A 16,353-nucleotide genomic window follows, 5' to 3' on the forward strand; every position below is an offset into this window, starting at 1 on the left:
CTAGTCCAATATTTTTTAAAAACCACCCAAGTTGGCAGCCATCATTGCCTCCTGTGTGGCAGAGTTTCATAGTTTAACAATGGGCTCTGTGCATTCCTGCACGTGCACAAAGAGCAAAAGCAGCTCGACAGTTTCTGCCAGAGGAGGATTTGCATCCACAAAAACTGGCAGCCAGCCAAGAGGGAAGGATTCTCGCCTGGCCAGGAGCATTCTAGCCAACTCACCTTTCCCTTCGAACATGCCGATCAACTGCGCTCCCATAGCCATGGCGACGTTGGAAATGAGGCACGACGAAAGCTTCTGGTTGTGTGTCATCGTGTCGTAGCGCGGGGAGATGAAGAAGTATGGAATGTAGGAGAAGAAGTAGAGGAAGCCCCCAGCAGCTGCCGCCACGTTGGCTGGGAATGCAAACGAGAGAGACAATATTCAGAGAAAATAACGGCAAGGATTCGTGTGCACTAACAAATTCAACACGGACTCTTTGTTTCGTGGAAACCCAACTCGCGGCATCAAAGCCAGTGTATGAAGGGAGGGGGGAAAGAGGGTCATGCGGTCCCGACACCTTTTTTCCTAGGCTCCTGAAACTGTGGAGAAAAATGCAATATGAAGGGGGACCTGCAAAAAACATTTACAGCATGGAGTGTTCCTGCTCAGGACCCCAGCAAGATAATGCCCTTTTCCTGGACACTCCATTGCAGTCTCCTTTTCCTTCCCTGTTTCCCCAAAACAGTCACTCAGCATTCTGTGTACACTGAGCATGCTCATTACTCCTATATGTGGTTCCAACCCCCTGCGCCAGACTTATACTGTATGTCTAAATCCTTTTTTTAAAAAAGAAATATATATATGTATACAGTGGTACCTCGGGTTACATACGCTTCAGGTTACAGACTCCGCTAACTCAGAAATAGTACCTTGGGTTAACTTTGCTTCAAGGACGAGAACAGAAACCGTGCTCCGGCGGTGCGGAAGCAGCGGGAGGCCACATTAGCTAAAGTGGTGCTTCAGGTTAAGAACAGTTTCAGGTTAAGAACGGACCTCCGGAACGAATTAAGTACTTAACCCGAGGTACCACTGTATATGGCGTCTATAAAACCTTTCCAGGAGTGTATCACTTCAGACCGCAGGTGGGGCAGTCTGAACATGATCTGAACACTCCGCCAAATTAAAACACACATACACACAACTCTCTGCATTTGGAAAGCTAGCACATCAAGGAGAAGGTCAGGCTCAAACTCTTCTCCTTGACATACTCACATTCCATATGCAGGGAAACTTTTGACTGGACGCATGCTTGACACACATTATATCACTGTTTATATAATAAGTAACAATGTTTTTATTTGTTAACTTTTCATCTGTTAAAAATGAACAAAGCGCAATTAAAAATGGCATTGCTTTTGTGATTTGATGTGCACTGTTTTCTACTAAGAAGAAAATGTTGTTAATGCACAATGACAGGTACATTAAACTGGTAGACCTCAAATGAATTACTGTCTGCTTGGCTGGAAGGTTTCAGTATAAAAAGCATCAAAATGAAAAACTGTTGCATAGGTGGGCTGAACAAGGGTCTGCGTCTGCATTCCCACAGCGACAAACTTGTTCACTGTGCTTAGTCACGTCCTGCCTCTTCCAGAGAGTGAATTACAGGTGCAACTCTGAAAACCAGGGGCAAACAAGATTTTCAAGTTTTACTGTTGCAGTGACACACTAGACCTGGCTGTTTTTCTCTCTGCAATCTGTTCCTAGCATAGTCACTGCTTAGGCCTCAAATTCCTGGAGTTGCTTTTGACATGTAAACATTGCAATCCATTAAACTGCCAAAGGTGGGGTGGGGTGTTGCTGCCGGCACCTTCAACGGGGACTAGTTGCATTTGCAGCTGATTCCAGTGGGATTTCCAGGTACCGGGTGCAAATCCTGATTTAGCAGGGACCGGCTACACTCGGAAAAAGGACACCTACCAAATCAGGAGCCTCGTCAGGCCTAATTAGGCTCATGGGCTAGAAGTCCCCAGCACCGCACTGAAGTGAGGCATACTATCCCAGGGCTGGCTTAGAGCATTACAATGAAATTTGTTGTGCTGAAAGTTCTGGTTTTCTTACTCCCTACATATAATTGCATCTCCTCCCCTTACAACTTGTGCTTTAAAGCTGTGATCCAATTAATACCATAAGTATGCCATGGGGGGGGGGCAGGGAGAACAAAGCTCAAAGCCCTCTGATGTTTCCACAAGCAGCTGCTTGAAATGCTGAAGAGGCAAGCCACATTTCATTTCAGATTTGAAAGTGGAAAGGTGGCTTGCCTCTTCGGAATGCAGTGGCTGAGTCAAAGAAACCTCTTGATCTTTGGCACCTTCCTGTGTGATGATAACCAAAGTCTTGGGACTAGTCGAAAACACACCAGGGACTGGCGGTGGTTCCCAGGGCAGCATTTACGAATTCGTCTGAAAGGAAGCCATGTACAGCTCCTCATCCTTGGTTATCTCCACCCATACACCCCACTTCTTCATAATAATAATAATAATAATAATAATAATAATAATAATAATAATATATTTATTAATAATATAATTTATAATAAATAATTTATTATTTATACCCCGCCCATCTGGCTGGGTTTCCCCAGCTACTCTGGGTGGCTTCCAACAAAATATTAAAATACAATAGTAAATTTAAAAAACAATATTAAGTTAAATCTGGCATACTTTGCAATGCTCAAATCTAGCAATGCCATCATCTCAGGGACCATTCCACACCCTGTTTTTTGGCACACTGCAGGGGGGAAAACATTGATGGGAGTGGGGATGCATTATGTTGCAAAGGAGGGAAATTCAGTGTTATCAGCTACTGTGGGAAACAGAATACTGGACTGGACTAGCTAAGCCTTTGGTCTGACCTACAGGGCTCCTTTCTTATGCTTTATTTAGGGGGAGAAAGCTGAGCCTACTATTCAGCAGTACAGTAGCAATTACTATACGTGCATGGAAATTATTGAGACCTCCCAGTTCTTTCATTCACTTCTATCCCAATATGCGATGGTGGGGAAGCAAAAAGGCATCAAGGGACACAACAGTTAGTTTTGCCAAAAGAAAGAAAGAAAGAAAGAAAAAGTCCTGAGCTGCTCTGATGCTTGAAATAGCAACTTGATCTTCACAAAAGAGCAGGGGATGATTTTGCAGTCCCAGTGGCAACAAGCACTATCGACTACAAATCGAGCTGCCATAGGAACCATGGCTAAGTTACATGCAATGGGTAACCCAACCTACTTCCCCTGCCTGGGACAATCCTGTATCTTGAGCGGGCCAAAGTAGTAGAAGAAAAAGGCATGTGTTTTTAGGTTTGCAAAGAGGCAGTCCACACCCCTGGGGAATTTCCACTCAGCTGCTCGTCTGTTATCAGCTATCATGCACATCACTGATGCTCCTGCATAACCTCATAATTAACATTTCAAATCCAGAATATGACGAGACAAAGCGCCACCAGCTTCCTGGCCTTGTGATCACCCTGGGAAACTAGGAGGGGGAAATTGCCAGGCCAAAAGCAAAGCAAAGCAAAACAAAACATGGCTTCTTGTACTTTCAACTTGGAAGCAATAAAGCTGTGGAATGCCGCACCAGGGGGCTGAATAAACAGGAGTTAAATGCCTCTGCAACTTAAGAGCACAGTCCTACCCATATCTGCTCAGAAATAAGTCCTACGGGATTCATTTCGGATTGCCTACAGATAAGTGAGGCTAAGCTTGTGGCCAACTCTCTGTGGATTGCAAGAGGACATCCTATCGTTGGGCTAAAAACAAACAAGGGATGTGCATGTGCTTCCGTTCCTCCCCACAACCTTGGGCCAAGAAAGGAACCATCATGTGAGCCTCAGAATTTGTTTTGAGTACCAGAACTGAACTGAACTCAAAGCCCTTCCAAGCAAAAATCCATGGCTGGCCAGCCTGTCTTTCCCATCGACTTAGCTTACTTCATCTCACTAGTATCATAGCAGTCAACTTTTCCCTTTTCTTGCGAGGAATCCTATTCGGAATAAGGGAATTTCCCTTTAAAAAAAGGGAAATGCTGACAGCTATGACTAGTATAATTTACAGGGAGAGCAGTCATTTCCTTCTTTTTTCCTTTCAAAACTACTTATTATCCTTAGACACCGCAGTATAAGAAAAAGAAATCACAGCCAAGCTATAAAATGCAAATCAAATAGTTGAAAACCATAAAAACCAACAGGAAATGGGACAAAAAAAAAACACAGGTGAGATTATTACACATTACAGCTGATAACAATTTGCATGCCTTTGCCGGCACAACAAATAAACTGACATTAGCCTTTCCCTGTCTTGCTAACTGGACAAGAGAGTCAACCAAGGTCAATCAAATTGTTTTCTGCCAGGATGGTGGATGTCTCCCAGTATCAGATGTTGATGTACACAAAAAGGGTGCCCAGACTGCACCGTGGTTCATAGGGCTTGATTTGCCTTTCGTGGTTCTTATATTATTGGTAACCTTCTCTAACAGGGCAATAATCCAGCATCTGTCATACCATTTATCAACAGAAATTTCATTATCCGCTTTCTAGTAATGTGAAATTGTGAGCTTAGCAGCCATTAACATAATATGAATGTGATCTTTATTGGGTAGGGCTTCATTAGGGAGCTCCATTTTCTTGCTGCCATTCTTGGAATATTTCCCAATCTCCTCCAGGCACCCATGTTTATCTGCTTCGAAGCACAAAGGGATCTGCCAGCAGATCTGGATCCACTTTCTGCCTTCCACTGACCGAAAGCAAGGCCTGAAAGGCAACAGGCTTTTCAGCAAACTTGGCAACAAACTTTTCAAACACGGGCTAAGCAGCAGCCAGCAGATTCTGCCAGCCTGAGAGGAGTGGTTGTGCAAATCAGTCACTTCTTCGTCCTGACGGACAAACAGCCAAGGACACTTTGCTTACCTTTGGAGAAGAAGGTGCTGACCATGAAGCTGAAGGAGATGGATGCGATGGAGAAGACTGTCAAGAAGGTAAACACCAGAGTGGGGTCACTATTTGTGAGCACCGCTCCCTGTTTGCTCACCTGTAAAAATCAATACCCTGCGGTTAGTCCCATTATCTACTCAGAACTCAGCAGCAACATACAGACTAAAGAAACCTTGAAAATGGAAGGCAGAGTGTGCTGCCAACCCTGAGGTGTGTGCTAAGTTTCAATGCCAGCTGGGAGATGCTCACCTTTACGCAGAAGAGGATGGTGACAAAGAAGTTGGAGACCAAGAGGAAGAGGAAGAACATGAGGAACCAGGCACTCCAGTGCAGCCAGTTACTGAGGCCCATCATTCGCATGTACTCCTGCGGATGCAAAAATTCAGCATAACCTCATGCAAGCCATTGGGTTCTTCTAACATTGACTCCTTCCCAACATTATTCATCCCTTCAATCCCATAGCCAGTTTCTCCCTTCCAAGGAACACTTATGAACGTTTACAGTTCTTTTCAACAGATAAGGGCAATCAGCAAACACTGGACATGTTCTTCTGCCCAAGTTTGTGTTTTCTAATCTTTCAAAACCAGCCATACCCCTTCAGTTCCATGCAAAAGATTGGCCAATATAAATTGCTCTTCAGTTTTCCTGCTCTCTGTAAGATCACTTACTGTTTCCAAAACATATGCAAGCAAGAAGGGAGCAGCTACCTGCCTTTTTATATGAAATATGACTGCTTTAAATGTATAGTGCAGATGGGACCTCAATCTCTTTCCAAAAAATGGATGGAAGCCAAGGGTGGTATCCAGCTAAGTCCTACTCAGAGTACACACACTGAAATTAACACGACTAACTCAGGTCCAGTGGGTTTACTCTGAATAGGACCTAGCTGGAACCAACCCTATGATTCTCCGGGAGTAATAAATTCTGGGATTAGAGTCCCAAAGTCAATAGGTGTTTGGTGCAACTGCAAATTCAGTTATATACACGGCAGATGCAGAAATCCACACAGACAGCCTTGTTGCCTAGCCTGGACTGTCAGAAACATTTATCACTGCATTACCTTCAGCTTCTTCTCTTTCTCATGCACCACAGCACGGACTATGTTGAGCGAGGTATAGGTGAAGCTCAGCATGAGCAGCAGGGGAAGCTGGTTCTGAATGGCCAGCACAAAGAGGTCGTTGACGTAGGGTGGGTAGGGGAAACGGCGAATGACCACCATGAACCTTTCCAGCAGACTTTCCGCAGAAGTGTTGGTGTGAGACTGCAGGATTGCCCTGTCCACAGCATGCTGCACTGCCAGGAAGCCTTCTCGGTAATACCCTAAGGAAGCAAGAGGAGGGGGTCAGAAAGGACATCACAGGAGTTGTCTGATACCGAGGCCACATTCACACCACAAATCACTATCATACCACTTTAAACAGTCATGGCTCTCCCCTCCAATCCCCCACCAAGAATTCTGGGAGCCACAACTTGTTAAGGGTGCTGAGAGTCCTCAGGAGACCCCAGAGTGGTTCTACAGCCAATCCCTCTTCACTGTGAAATCTGGGAACTGTAGGAACTCAGTGAGGGGAATAGGGGTCTCTTAACATCTCTCATCACTGCTCGGTGGTGCAGTCACCTCAGGTGGCAGGCTGGGGACAGCCATGGGGGGCAAGTCCGGGCCCTCAGGAAGGCACTGCTTGCTGCCTCCTGCACTACTTCTCCTCCTCTTCCTCTTCCTCCCCCTGCCTGTTCCTCTCCAGCCTCCTTTCTGCCCCCCCTCCAGGCTTGGATTAAAACAGCTGGAGGCCCAGGGCTAGGAGGTCTTCTGATCATGAGAAATAAAACCTAGTCCTCTTCTTTATCTGCTCAATAGAAGTAGAATGTTGCTGAATTTTCAGCATTAATTAAAATATTGTTTATACATTTATAACCTTTAATAAGTTTACAGAAGTATGGAATTAAGGAAGACATTCACACAGAACATTCATAGGGGAATCATACCTATATTGTAACATTTCACTATATACAAAGTCAGAACAGTTTCCTTCGAGCTCTTTTTGATGCAAACTTATCCATTATATCATTAAAATCAGGAAGTCACAGTTTATCATTTTCTATGCAGTAGAATGCTTAGATCAGACAACCATTCTGTTTGTAACCATTAAATACAAGAACAATCTGAAAATTGCTTCCACATTTGGAAAAGCGGTCCAAATTTTCTCCTGGAATATTATTTGATATATATCTTGGTGGCTTTTCAGCATAAGCCTGTACAGGTGGGAGTGCAAAAGGTCATATTTGGATACTCTTGCACCAACATCTCAATGCCATTGTGAATCTGTTCCTTGGTTGCTTGCAGCTTCAGCAAAAATGAAAAATTGCCAGTCACACTCCTATTCACTGCTGCTCTGCTGCCTAGATTGGCTTCAAGAGCATCCATGACAGGGATAAATGAATTTACCCTAAACTTATCTCTTGGAGAAAGTTCATCTAGGACTATACTAGGGGTGCTGTCCCATCATTAGGTTCCCCTCCATACTTTCTGCCATCTTTTGAAAGTTTTGTACTCTACATCCGGTACAGTAAATTTTGTTGCTGTTCAATCTCATCAAAATTTGCCAAATAACTCCCTGAGGTATGTGCCTCCAAGTAATCTTGCTATGCTTTGATTCACTCTTCGAGTGTTGATGAGAGCATTTGACCACACTTGCTTGCTTAAGTATGTTAGCCTAGAGTTCATATGATTTTTAGAGTTTGCACAAGATAAGCCTGATGCCAATCAACGAATCCAGTAGAAGCTAAAGCTGTAGTTGAGGAAGTTTAAGTAGAGAAAAGTGTGCACACCAAATTTCCCCTGGTCTCCTGCAGTGACCTCAGGCCGAGAAGGAGGGGAAGGAGGAGGCGCCATTTTCTTTTTTGCCTCAAGCAGCAAAACATCCTGGGCTGGCCCTACTCATCATCCTAAACAAATTACAGTTCCCAGAATTCTCTGGGGGAAGCCAAGGCTGTTTAGAATGGTATCATAGTGTTTGGGTCCTGCCTGATGGTTTCCCACAGGCATCTGGGAGAAGGGGATGCTAGACTAGATAGGCCATTGGCTTGACCTAGCCAGCTCTTATTATGTTCTTATAATACAGAACTGCTCCATAAACCAATCAAAATGAATGCTCAATAAAAATGAGATATAATCTAATCCCTGCATAAACTTCGTGTAAGCAAATCTGGATGAGTGCTGAATAAACAGGTTACAGGGAGGTCAGTGCCTCTCAAGAAATGACCAGGCTCCCATGCCCTGTCTAATTAACTGACTTATTTTAACTGTGGGGCTATCTTCCTCCACTCCCTTCCTCTTTCCTTTGCTTCACATGTCTATTAACACTATAATCCTGCAGGCAAGATAGTGCAATTATTGTTAGTAATCAACAAGGAAGGCTAAGTTATAGTAGGATGTTCGGACTCTAACAAAATACGGGAATTTATTTAAAACAAGCAACAAGCATTCAGCCCAAACAAAGCCTGTAAATAATATTATAAATTCGATCATGGACCTCAAAATTGGAACGCGTACTGAAAGCGACCATCAGCCATTATCGTTGTCTATTAACTTAAAGGACGAAACCAAAATAACCAAGTATAATATCATAGAACCTTCTCAATACAAACAAATGACCCAATTAAAATGGTCCCAGGAAATGAGTGCAGCAGTGGGGCAAAAACTTACAGCTAACCTGAGAAAACAAATATTATCCAACTTAAAGACCACTAATCCTTACAGTGATATTCCGAAAATTTATAATGAAATCTTCCAAATGTTCGTAGAGCTTAGTACTCCACCTAAAGTTTGGGTACTTAAACATAGCGCTAGCCCTTGGTTTGATGATGAATGTTTCCAGCTAAAAAGAAAACTGCGCCAAATATTTAAAAATAATCGCACTAAACTAGAGCCCTCTTATCTTGATGAAAAAAGAAAATATCATTACATTCTGGCCGAAAAGAAACAGAAATATGCAACCCAAAAATGGCTACAATTATTCGACTCAATTCAGAGTAAAAACAACAAAGCGTTTTGGAACCTAGTGTACGGAGGATTGAAAGCCGAAAATCAATTAACTCTACCACTAATTGCAGAATCCAAATGGTCCCAATACTTTACATCTGTATTTAACAATCTACACAGTGAACCTAAAGGAAATGAGACCACTAAAAATAAAATCAATAAACTCCAGGAGTGGCCAAGGGTAGAAGAAGAGGAAATTAGAGAGATAGTTAAAAATTTCAAATCGGGGAAATCTCCTGGGCCAGACGGTCTACCAATAGAATTATTCAAGACCTATATAGATTGGTGGGCAGAACCCTTAGCTCAATTGTTTACTCTCATAGATAAATATGGGATCATACCTGAGATATGGTTAAGATCAATAATTATCCCAATCTTTAAAAATGGCGACCCAAAAGAACCAAGGAATTATAGACCGATAAGCCTATTATCAGTGATAGGGAAAATCTACGCTAAGCACCTTTTATCTAAACTCCTTACCTGGATGAAAAACCTAAATTTACCAGGGAAAGAACAAATAGGTTTCTCCAAAGGTTGCTCTACATTAGACCACTGCCTTATACTTATGCATTTGGTTGAAAAATACAGATCCCAAAGGCAATCTAAGATATATGCTGCTTTTGTAGATTTTCGTGGTGCATTCGACTCAATTGACCGTCCAAAGCTGTGGAGGAAACTCGCAGAATTAAAAATTGATCAGCGCTTATTGATTCTAATACAAAATCTATACTCTTCCAATACCTGTCAAGTCAAACTTAACACCAAAGGTCACCTTTCATCAGACATTCCAAACTCGAAAGGGGTAAAACAAGGGTGTATTCTTGCCCCCTTTCTATTTAATTTATTTTTATCAGACTTGCCAGATCACCTTCAAAAAATAGAATCACATGCCCCTAAACTTAATCAGAAACCAGTTCCTCTCTTATTATACGCAGACGATGCTGTCCTACTATCATTAACGAGCTTGGGTCTGAAACGTCTTATATCTTCTTTGATCCTTTACTGTGAATGTAACAAACTCTCTATAAATTATGAGAAGACAAAAATTTTGGTCTTCTCGAATGGTTGGAAATTAGAGAAATGGAAAATAAGAGGGCAAGAAATCCAACAAGTGAAAATCTATAGGTATCTGGGAATCTTATTCCAGAGCAATTTAGGGTGGGCAAATCATCGCACAAATGCCATAAAACAGGCAAAGTGCACCTCATCAGCAGTTGCCCGTTTTTATTATCAGAAAGGTAATCAATTCATTCCTGCGGCCAATCAGATATTTCAAATAAAAGTGCAATCCCAGATATTCTATGGAATCCCGCTATGGGTCCAAGCATATAACAGTGATCTAAAAAAGATTCACTCCAGCTTTCTGAGACGTACTCTTGGACTCCCAGCTGTGATCAAATATGAAACAATGTGTGCAGAAATAGGCATACACACAATGGAATATTGGGCCTGGTCCACCTCAATAAAGTACTGGTTACGCTGCCATTTTCGCTGCCCTCCATCAAGTCTGCTCGCTGATTTGCTCAAAGACTCCTATAAATCAAGATGGTATCAGTACCTCGAAAAAAAGATTGAATCTTTAGGCATCGAGCTGGAGCCCCTGTACAATTCTAACGAGCAATACATTTTCCATAATATCCTAACTAGACTAAAGGATGTCGAGAGACAAAATATTATGACAGCTGTAAACAAAATTTGCTCCCCCATATTCTATGATTCAAATATCTTAGATAGCAGAGCCAATTACGTCACTAAATTAATAATCCCAGCCCAACGTAGGGCTTTTATGCTGGCCCGTCTGAATGTTTTTCCCTCAGCATTTGTCAGGGGAAGATATCAAAACATTCCTAGAAACAAGAGATTCTGCAGATGTTCTATGAATGTCCCGGACACTGTAGAGCATATTCTCTTTCATTGCCCATTGTACAGTACGCTCCGTCAACGCGTGCTGTCCCCTCTTTTGGGTGGTCTGGAACCCCAGCAAGGTGAATGTGTGGGATTCTGCCTATCCGACGTTGACCAAAGGGTAACGGCGGGGGTAGCCGAGTTTTTGGTAGCAGTCCTCCAAGGAGCAGGTTAACAAGGAAAACCACTCATTCTATATGTATATATATATATATGTATGTAGCCAACTGCTGCCTTTCTATATATATTTCAAGGCTTTTATATGTTATTTTCTCTTTTATGGTTTTATTTGTATAATGCCTAATAAAGGTTTGATAAGTAAGTAAATCAAGCAAATACATCTCACGTGGCAAACATTTGCATAACTTCTTATGCCAGTTACTGAAGTTCAGTGTGGAATTACAGGCCTCTCCTAGCCGCTCCCACAGTTTAAGGCCTATTAGTTCCAGCACTCTCTATGATCTCTACTCACCATTATAATTACATACTCAATCGCCAACCTAGTGTTTTATTACAACAACAAAGTAATGTCTCACCATTTACATCGCCTCAACAGTTTATACTATTGGTGATATATAAATAATTCTGCAAATGCATACATACATGCGGACATGAGACTTAAAAGGTCACATCCACACCAATGCATTTAAAGTACATTTAAAGTGCATAGCTTCCCCCAAAGAATCCTGGGAACTGTAGTTTACCCACCCCAGGGCTGCAATTCCCAGCACCCTCAACAAACTACAGTTCCCAGGGTTCTTCTGGGGAAGCCTTGGGTGCTTTAAACGTATCATGTGACTGTGATCAAAAGCTGCAGTGTGCTCTCTGGGATCCTCAAACCTCATGGAAACCTAAATTCCTACAAGTTAGAATCACAGCTGAGATATTATCTGTAAAATCTTGAGCCACCTTGAGTCCATGCCAGGGGAAAGAGCAGGGTATAAATCAATATCACCATCACCTCTGTATTTTCTTTCCAAGCCCCCTATCCTCCTACCCCCATAAATTCCCTTCTATTGTTGAAACGACATATCCATGCAGTTTGCAGCTAGACCTAAGATGTGCATATTAGCCGCCAAATGTCATTGTGTCTTTGCAGCAGAAGAATTTCACCAACCCTGTTCCAATTAGGAGATGACTAACACGGAAACATGCCAAGCCTAGGTGCCGGCAGTTCTGCCAACTCTCTGCAACTGCAGCCATTTGTTAAGCTGCTAATTAAATGCATTCCGCCGCTCACTCCTCCAGCATAAGTGAGCCAAGGAGACAATGAAAGTGGGTTCGAGAGAGAGGCAGGCGATGCACACAGCTTGTCCTTTAAATGATAAACAAGTAGGCAGCTGGAAACGAGACCTCCTGCTTCTCACAGCCTGTGCTGGCCAGCGATGCCCTAGTTTTGTGCCGGTGCCTGCCTCCAGAGGCTTCATGGAGCAGCGTGGCTGTGTGTGTGCAATGCAGAGTGGGCCTGCTTTTAAGCAGTTTCTTCCGGTTTGGATCGCCACCGGGAAGGGAGCGCGGAGAAACCTCTCCGAACTTCATGGGGTCTTTGAGGGGCTACGCATAGGCACTGCGACCCCAATTTAATCTCAAGGGGGGCCCCCTTGAGAGAAGCGCAACCAGCGGCGTTGGAGTGATCCGCAAGCCTCTGGAGGTTTTTTTCTCTCCGTTTTTGGGGAGGAAGACCCGGAGGCAGCGGATCGAGAGACGCGCATCGGCAAGGCCTGCGAACCCCATGCAGTTATGCCTCAAGCTCCCACCGAAGTTGAGCGACAAATCTCTGTAACCCTAAAAATCTGACGTCCTTAACACCGTATGACAACGGAAGAGACAAAATTTTGAATGAAAAGGTCCGAGGAACGTTGGATGCAAATGGATTTTGTTTAAAGAGCCTGACCTGATTTCTGGATTTAAGATGGCGCTGGACACTAAATCGTAAGTTTGTAACAAAGAGACTTAGTTACTTACCGGCTGTAGTGAGAGAGAAGTGAAGTCCTTGTTAATGTTTACTGCAAGGCAGTGGATAACCGACAGATAAAACCGGGACAAAGAGTAAGTTTCAGAGACTTTGTTTCATTTGGGCAGTTGCGAAAAGAACAGGAGGGGCTTGGAAGAGACGGAACGGAGGTTTAAACCAGATTGGGAGATTGGAGGGGAGAGAAGAAAGAAAACTAGAAGGGAAGCACCCCACCCCCCCCCGGCACGGCTGGGTTCGAAATAACTAAAGTCCCACGAACCCCCCTCCCCTTTTCAGCCGTTGGAATCTGCCGCCTCCCGCTAGTGACTAGCAACGGGAGAGAATATCTACAGAAGATTGCGTCCCCGCAGTCAGCTAGTATCTACATCCATTTTCCTTTTCCTTTACTTCTTTACTTCGCCTGCTACAGCGAGACGGGGCACCCTCCTTATAACTGTAGGATCGGACATACTTTATATAATTTGGGGAAGCTCGGAGGGCTATAATTGGAATATTGGAGATCCGGGGGACTTTGTGCGATAAGAACGGCAGCAACGCGAGGACTTTGTGGGGACATTGTTAATCCACAAGTGAGGGATCCTTTAGTCCCCTGCTGGAAGAACATAGAATCGCGTCCCAAAGAGAAAGAAGGCAGAGAAAGAAAGTCGAGAAACTGTGCGCAGAAACGACCTTTTTATACTTTCTCTGCGGCGTAACCCCGGAATATAAAGAGGCAGAGCTACTATTCCACCTTTAGTGAGCTTGTTGTTCCCGCGTTTTCCCTTTTTCCCCCCTCCCTGCTTTCCCCCCTTTCCGCGCTCCACCAGCCCTTTTTCCCAATCACTACTTCTGACTCCAGCAGGATGACAACAGACTCCTTCTTCCTGACAAAGCCCTCTGATATATAAAAGCGGATTAGGCCAGACAAGTGGCTGAAGTTTTTAGAAGAGGAGCAACACAATAGAATCTGGTCTTCGAACATCTTTGTTTCCTCCCTGACACTTATTTTGGGACCCTACCCCCTCGTATTAAATTTCCCTCGTGTACCCCTCCCTTTTTGCCTTCCCACCCTTACATCGTTCCTTTCAAAGTACTGTTACAAATGCCAAAGGGGCGGTGGTGGGTGGGACTGACTGAATAATTAAGTGGCTCCTATAAGATTGTACGCCCCCTAAGGGAGAGTCTTAAAAACGTATTTTGTTTTGTAAATATAGGAAGGGGAGGATGGCAGGAAAGGAAGGGAAGAAGGCAGTGGGTACTCCAGCAGAAAGGAAAACGTCACGCCATGAAGAAATCAAAGACTTAGATATACTCTGGTTGAAAATAAAAGAAGAATTTAAGCAGAATGAGATTCACATGGAGGAAAAGTTAGGAGAGATGCAGAAATCAATAGATAGGAAAATAGAAGGGGCGGTGGGAGAACTATCAAATAAGATAAAAGATTTAACGACTCGAACCAAATCCCTAGAAGACTCAAATAAAAAAACACAAAAAGAAATAAGAGATCAGAGAAAGGAAGCTGAGAAAATAAAAGAGAACTTTGAGGAATTAGGCAAGAGCCAGGAACAAATTCTGGACAATTTGGCAATGATGGAAATGAAACAAAAACAACTAAATTTAAAATTCCGAGGGGTAGGAGAGGAGGTCAACGAAGATGTCAAAGGGAAAATGATAAGAGAACTGGCTAGATGGCTAAATTTGAAGGAGGAAGAAGTCACACAAGAAATAGAAAATGCCTTCAGAATAAAAGTAAAACCCAAACAAAACAGAGTAAGAAAGATTTCAGGAGACTGCCTGGTAATCTTCAAATCGACGGAGCTGAAAAATAAGATTTTAAGAGAAAGTTACCAGAAGAAACTGGTGATAGATGGAAGACCAATCATCATTTTCAAAGAAATTCCAATCAGACTCCTTCGCAAGAGAGAGGGCTACAAACAGTTAGTAAATATCCTAAGGAAGAATGGCATTCAACATAGATGGGAGTTCCCAGAAGGGATCTCCTTTTTTTATAAAGAAAAAAGATTTAAAATTGCTGAAAGTCAGGAAATCAGGAAGTTTCTACGAAGATATGAGAGAGAACTTGGTGGGACGGGAGAGGTACATGGGGGCGGGGATGGGGGTGGGGGCGGGGGAGACGGCGCGGGTTTGGGGGGGGACTCGGGAGGAGAGGGGGGGGAGGGAGCGGAGGGAGCGGAGGGTGAAGAAACAGAAAGTAAAACCACTCGAATCTAAACTAACTGAAACTTAAATCCGCAAACTACTGTTTTATAAGTTAAGTAAACAAGAATGAATCTAAAAATTCTAACATGGAATGTAAACGGCGTAAATGACAAAGCGAAAAGGAATAAAGTTGTAAATGTTTTGAAAAAGAAAAAACTGGACATAATCTGTATACAAGAGACTCATGTAGCCAAAAAGCACAATCGTGTATTAATAAATAGAAAGCTAGGAATGGAATTTATAAGTTCCACGGTAGAGAAAAAAAAAGGAGTAGTAACATATGTTAAAGAAAAATGGGAACCTAAACTGATTTATAAGGATGAAGAAGGAAGGATACTGGGGGTACAAATCAGCTTCCAGGGGGAAAAAATTAATGTGGTAAACATATACGCCCCAAATTCGAACAAGCCAGAGTTTTTCAAAAAATTAGAACAAGTTTTAATAGAACTAGAAAACAACAGGACGATACTGCTGGGAGATTTTAATGCGGTGCCAATCCCAGAAATTGATAGACAAACAGAAAAGGGGAAAAAGAACCAAGGGAAGCTGCCAAAGTCTTTCCAGGACTTGGAAGAAAATATGGACTTAATAGACATTTGGAGATACAAACATCCAATAGAAAAGCAGTTTACCTTCTTCTCAGAAGTACATAAGAGCTGGGGCAGAATAGACCAAATTTGGACGTCGAGAGAACTCTCCCTAAGAGCTACGAAATGTGAAATTCACCCGAGAACTCTCTCAGACCACAATTCAATAACATTGGAATTAAAAAGTGAATTAAAAGGAGGCTTTAGATGGAGATTAAATGAACAACTTCTAGAGGACGAGGAAGTCATCGGAAAAGCAAAAGCCACTTTAAAAGATTATTTTGAACTGAATCTTAACACAGGAGTGAGCTCAGAAATAACCTGGGACGCCAGTAAGGCGGTGCTGAGGGGCTTCTTCATTCAGCAGAACAGTTACAAAAAGAAATTAAGGCAACAAAAGAAAGAAGAGATCCTCAATCATATAAGGCAATTAGAGAAAAAACTGACAGAGAACCCAAAAGACACACAAAGCATACAAGCAATTAAATTACTACAGACACAATATTCGATGCTAGTGAGCCAAGAAATTGAATGGAAAATCAGGTTAATGAGACAAAGATATTTTGAATCAGCTAACAGAATTGGAAAATTATTAGCGTGGCAACTGAGGAAAAGACAAAAGCAAAGCGTGATAAACAAAATAAAAGTAGAAGAAGAAATAGTAGAAGATCCAAAAAAGATAC

General features: G+C 42.8%; 1 protein-coding gene across 1 annotated transcript in view; it reads right to left on the bottom strand.

Moving 5' to 3' along the window:
• The window catches only part of ABCA3 (ATP binding cassette subfamily A member 3), an 82,874-nt gene that overhangs the window by 35,119 nt on the left and 31,402 nt on the right, over nt 1-16,353 (bottom strand). Inside the window, exons 6-9 of the mRNA XM_028705448.2 lie at nt 6,026-6,285; nt 5,215-5,331; nt 4,942-5,062; nt 225-398 (exon numbers count right to left, since the gene is read on the bottom strand). Of these exons, the coding sequence (XP_028561281.2) occupies nt 225-398; nt 4,942-5,062; nt 5,215-5,331; nt 6,026-6,285 (672 nt within the window). The remainder of the gene's footprint in view (nt 1-224; nt 399-4,941; nt 5,063-5,214; nt 5,332-6,025; nt 6,286-16,353) is intronic.

This window comes from Podarcis muralis, chromosome 14 (genome assembly GCF_964188315.1).
Source record: "Podarcis muralis chromosome 14, rPodMur119.hap1.1, whole genome shotgun sequence".
Classification (NCBI taxonomy): domain Eukaryota; kingdom Metazoa; phylum Chordata; class Lepidosauria; order Squamata; family Lacertidae; genus Podarcis; species Podarcis muralis.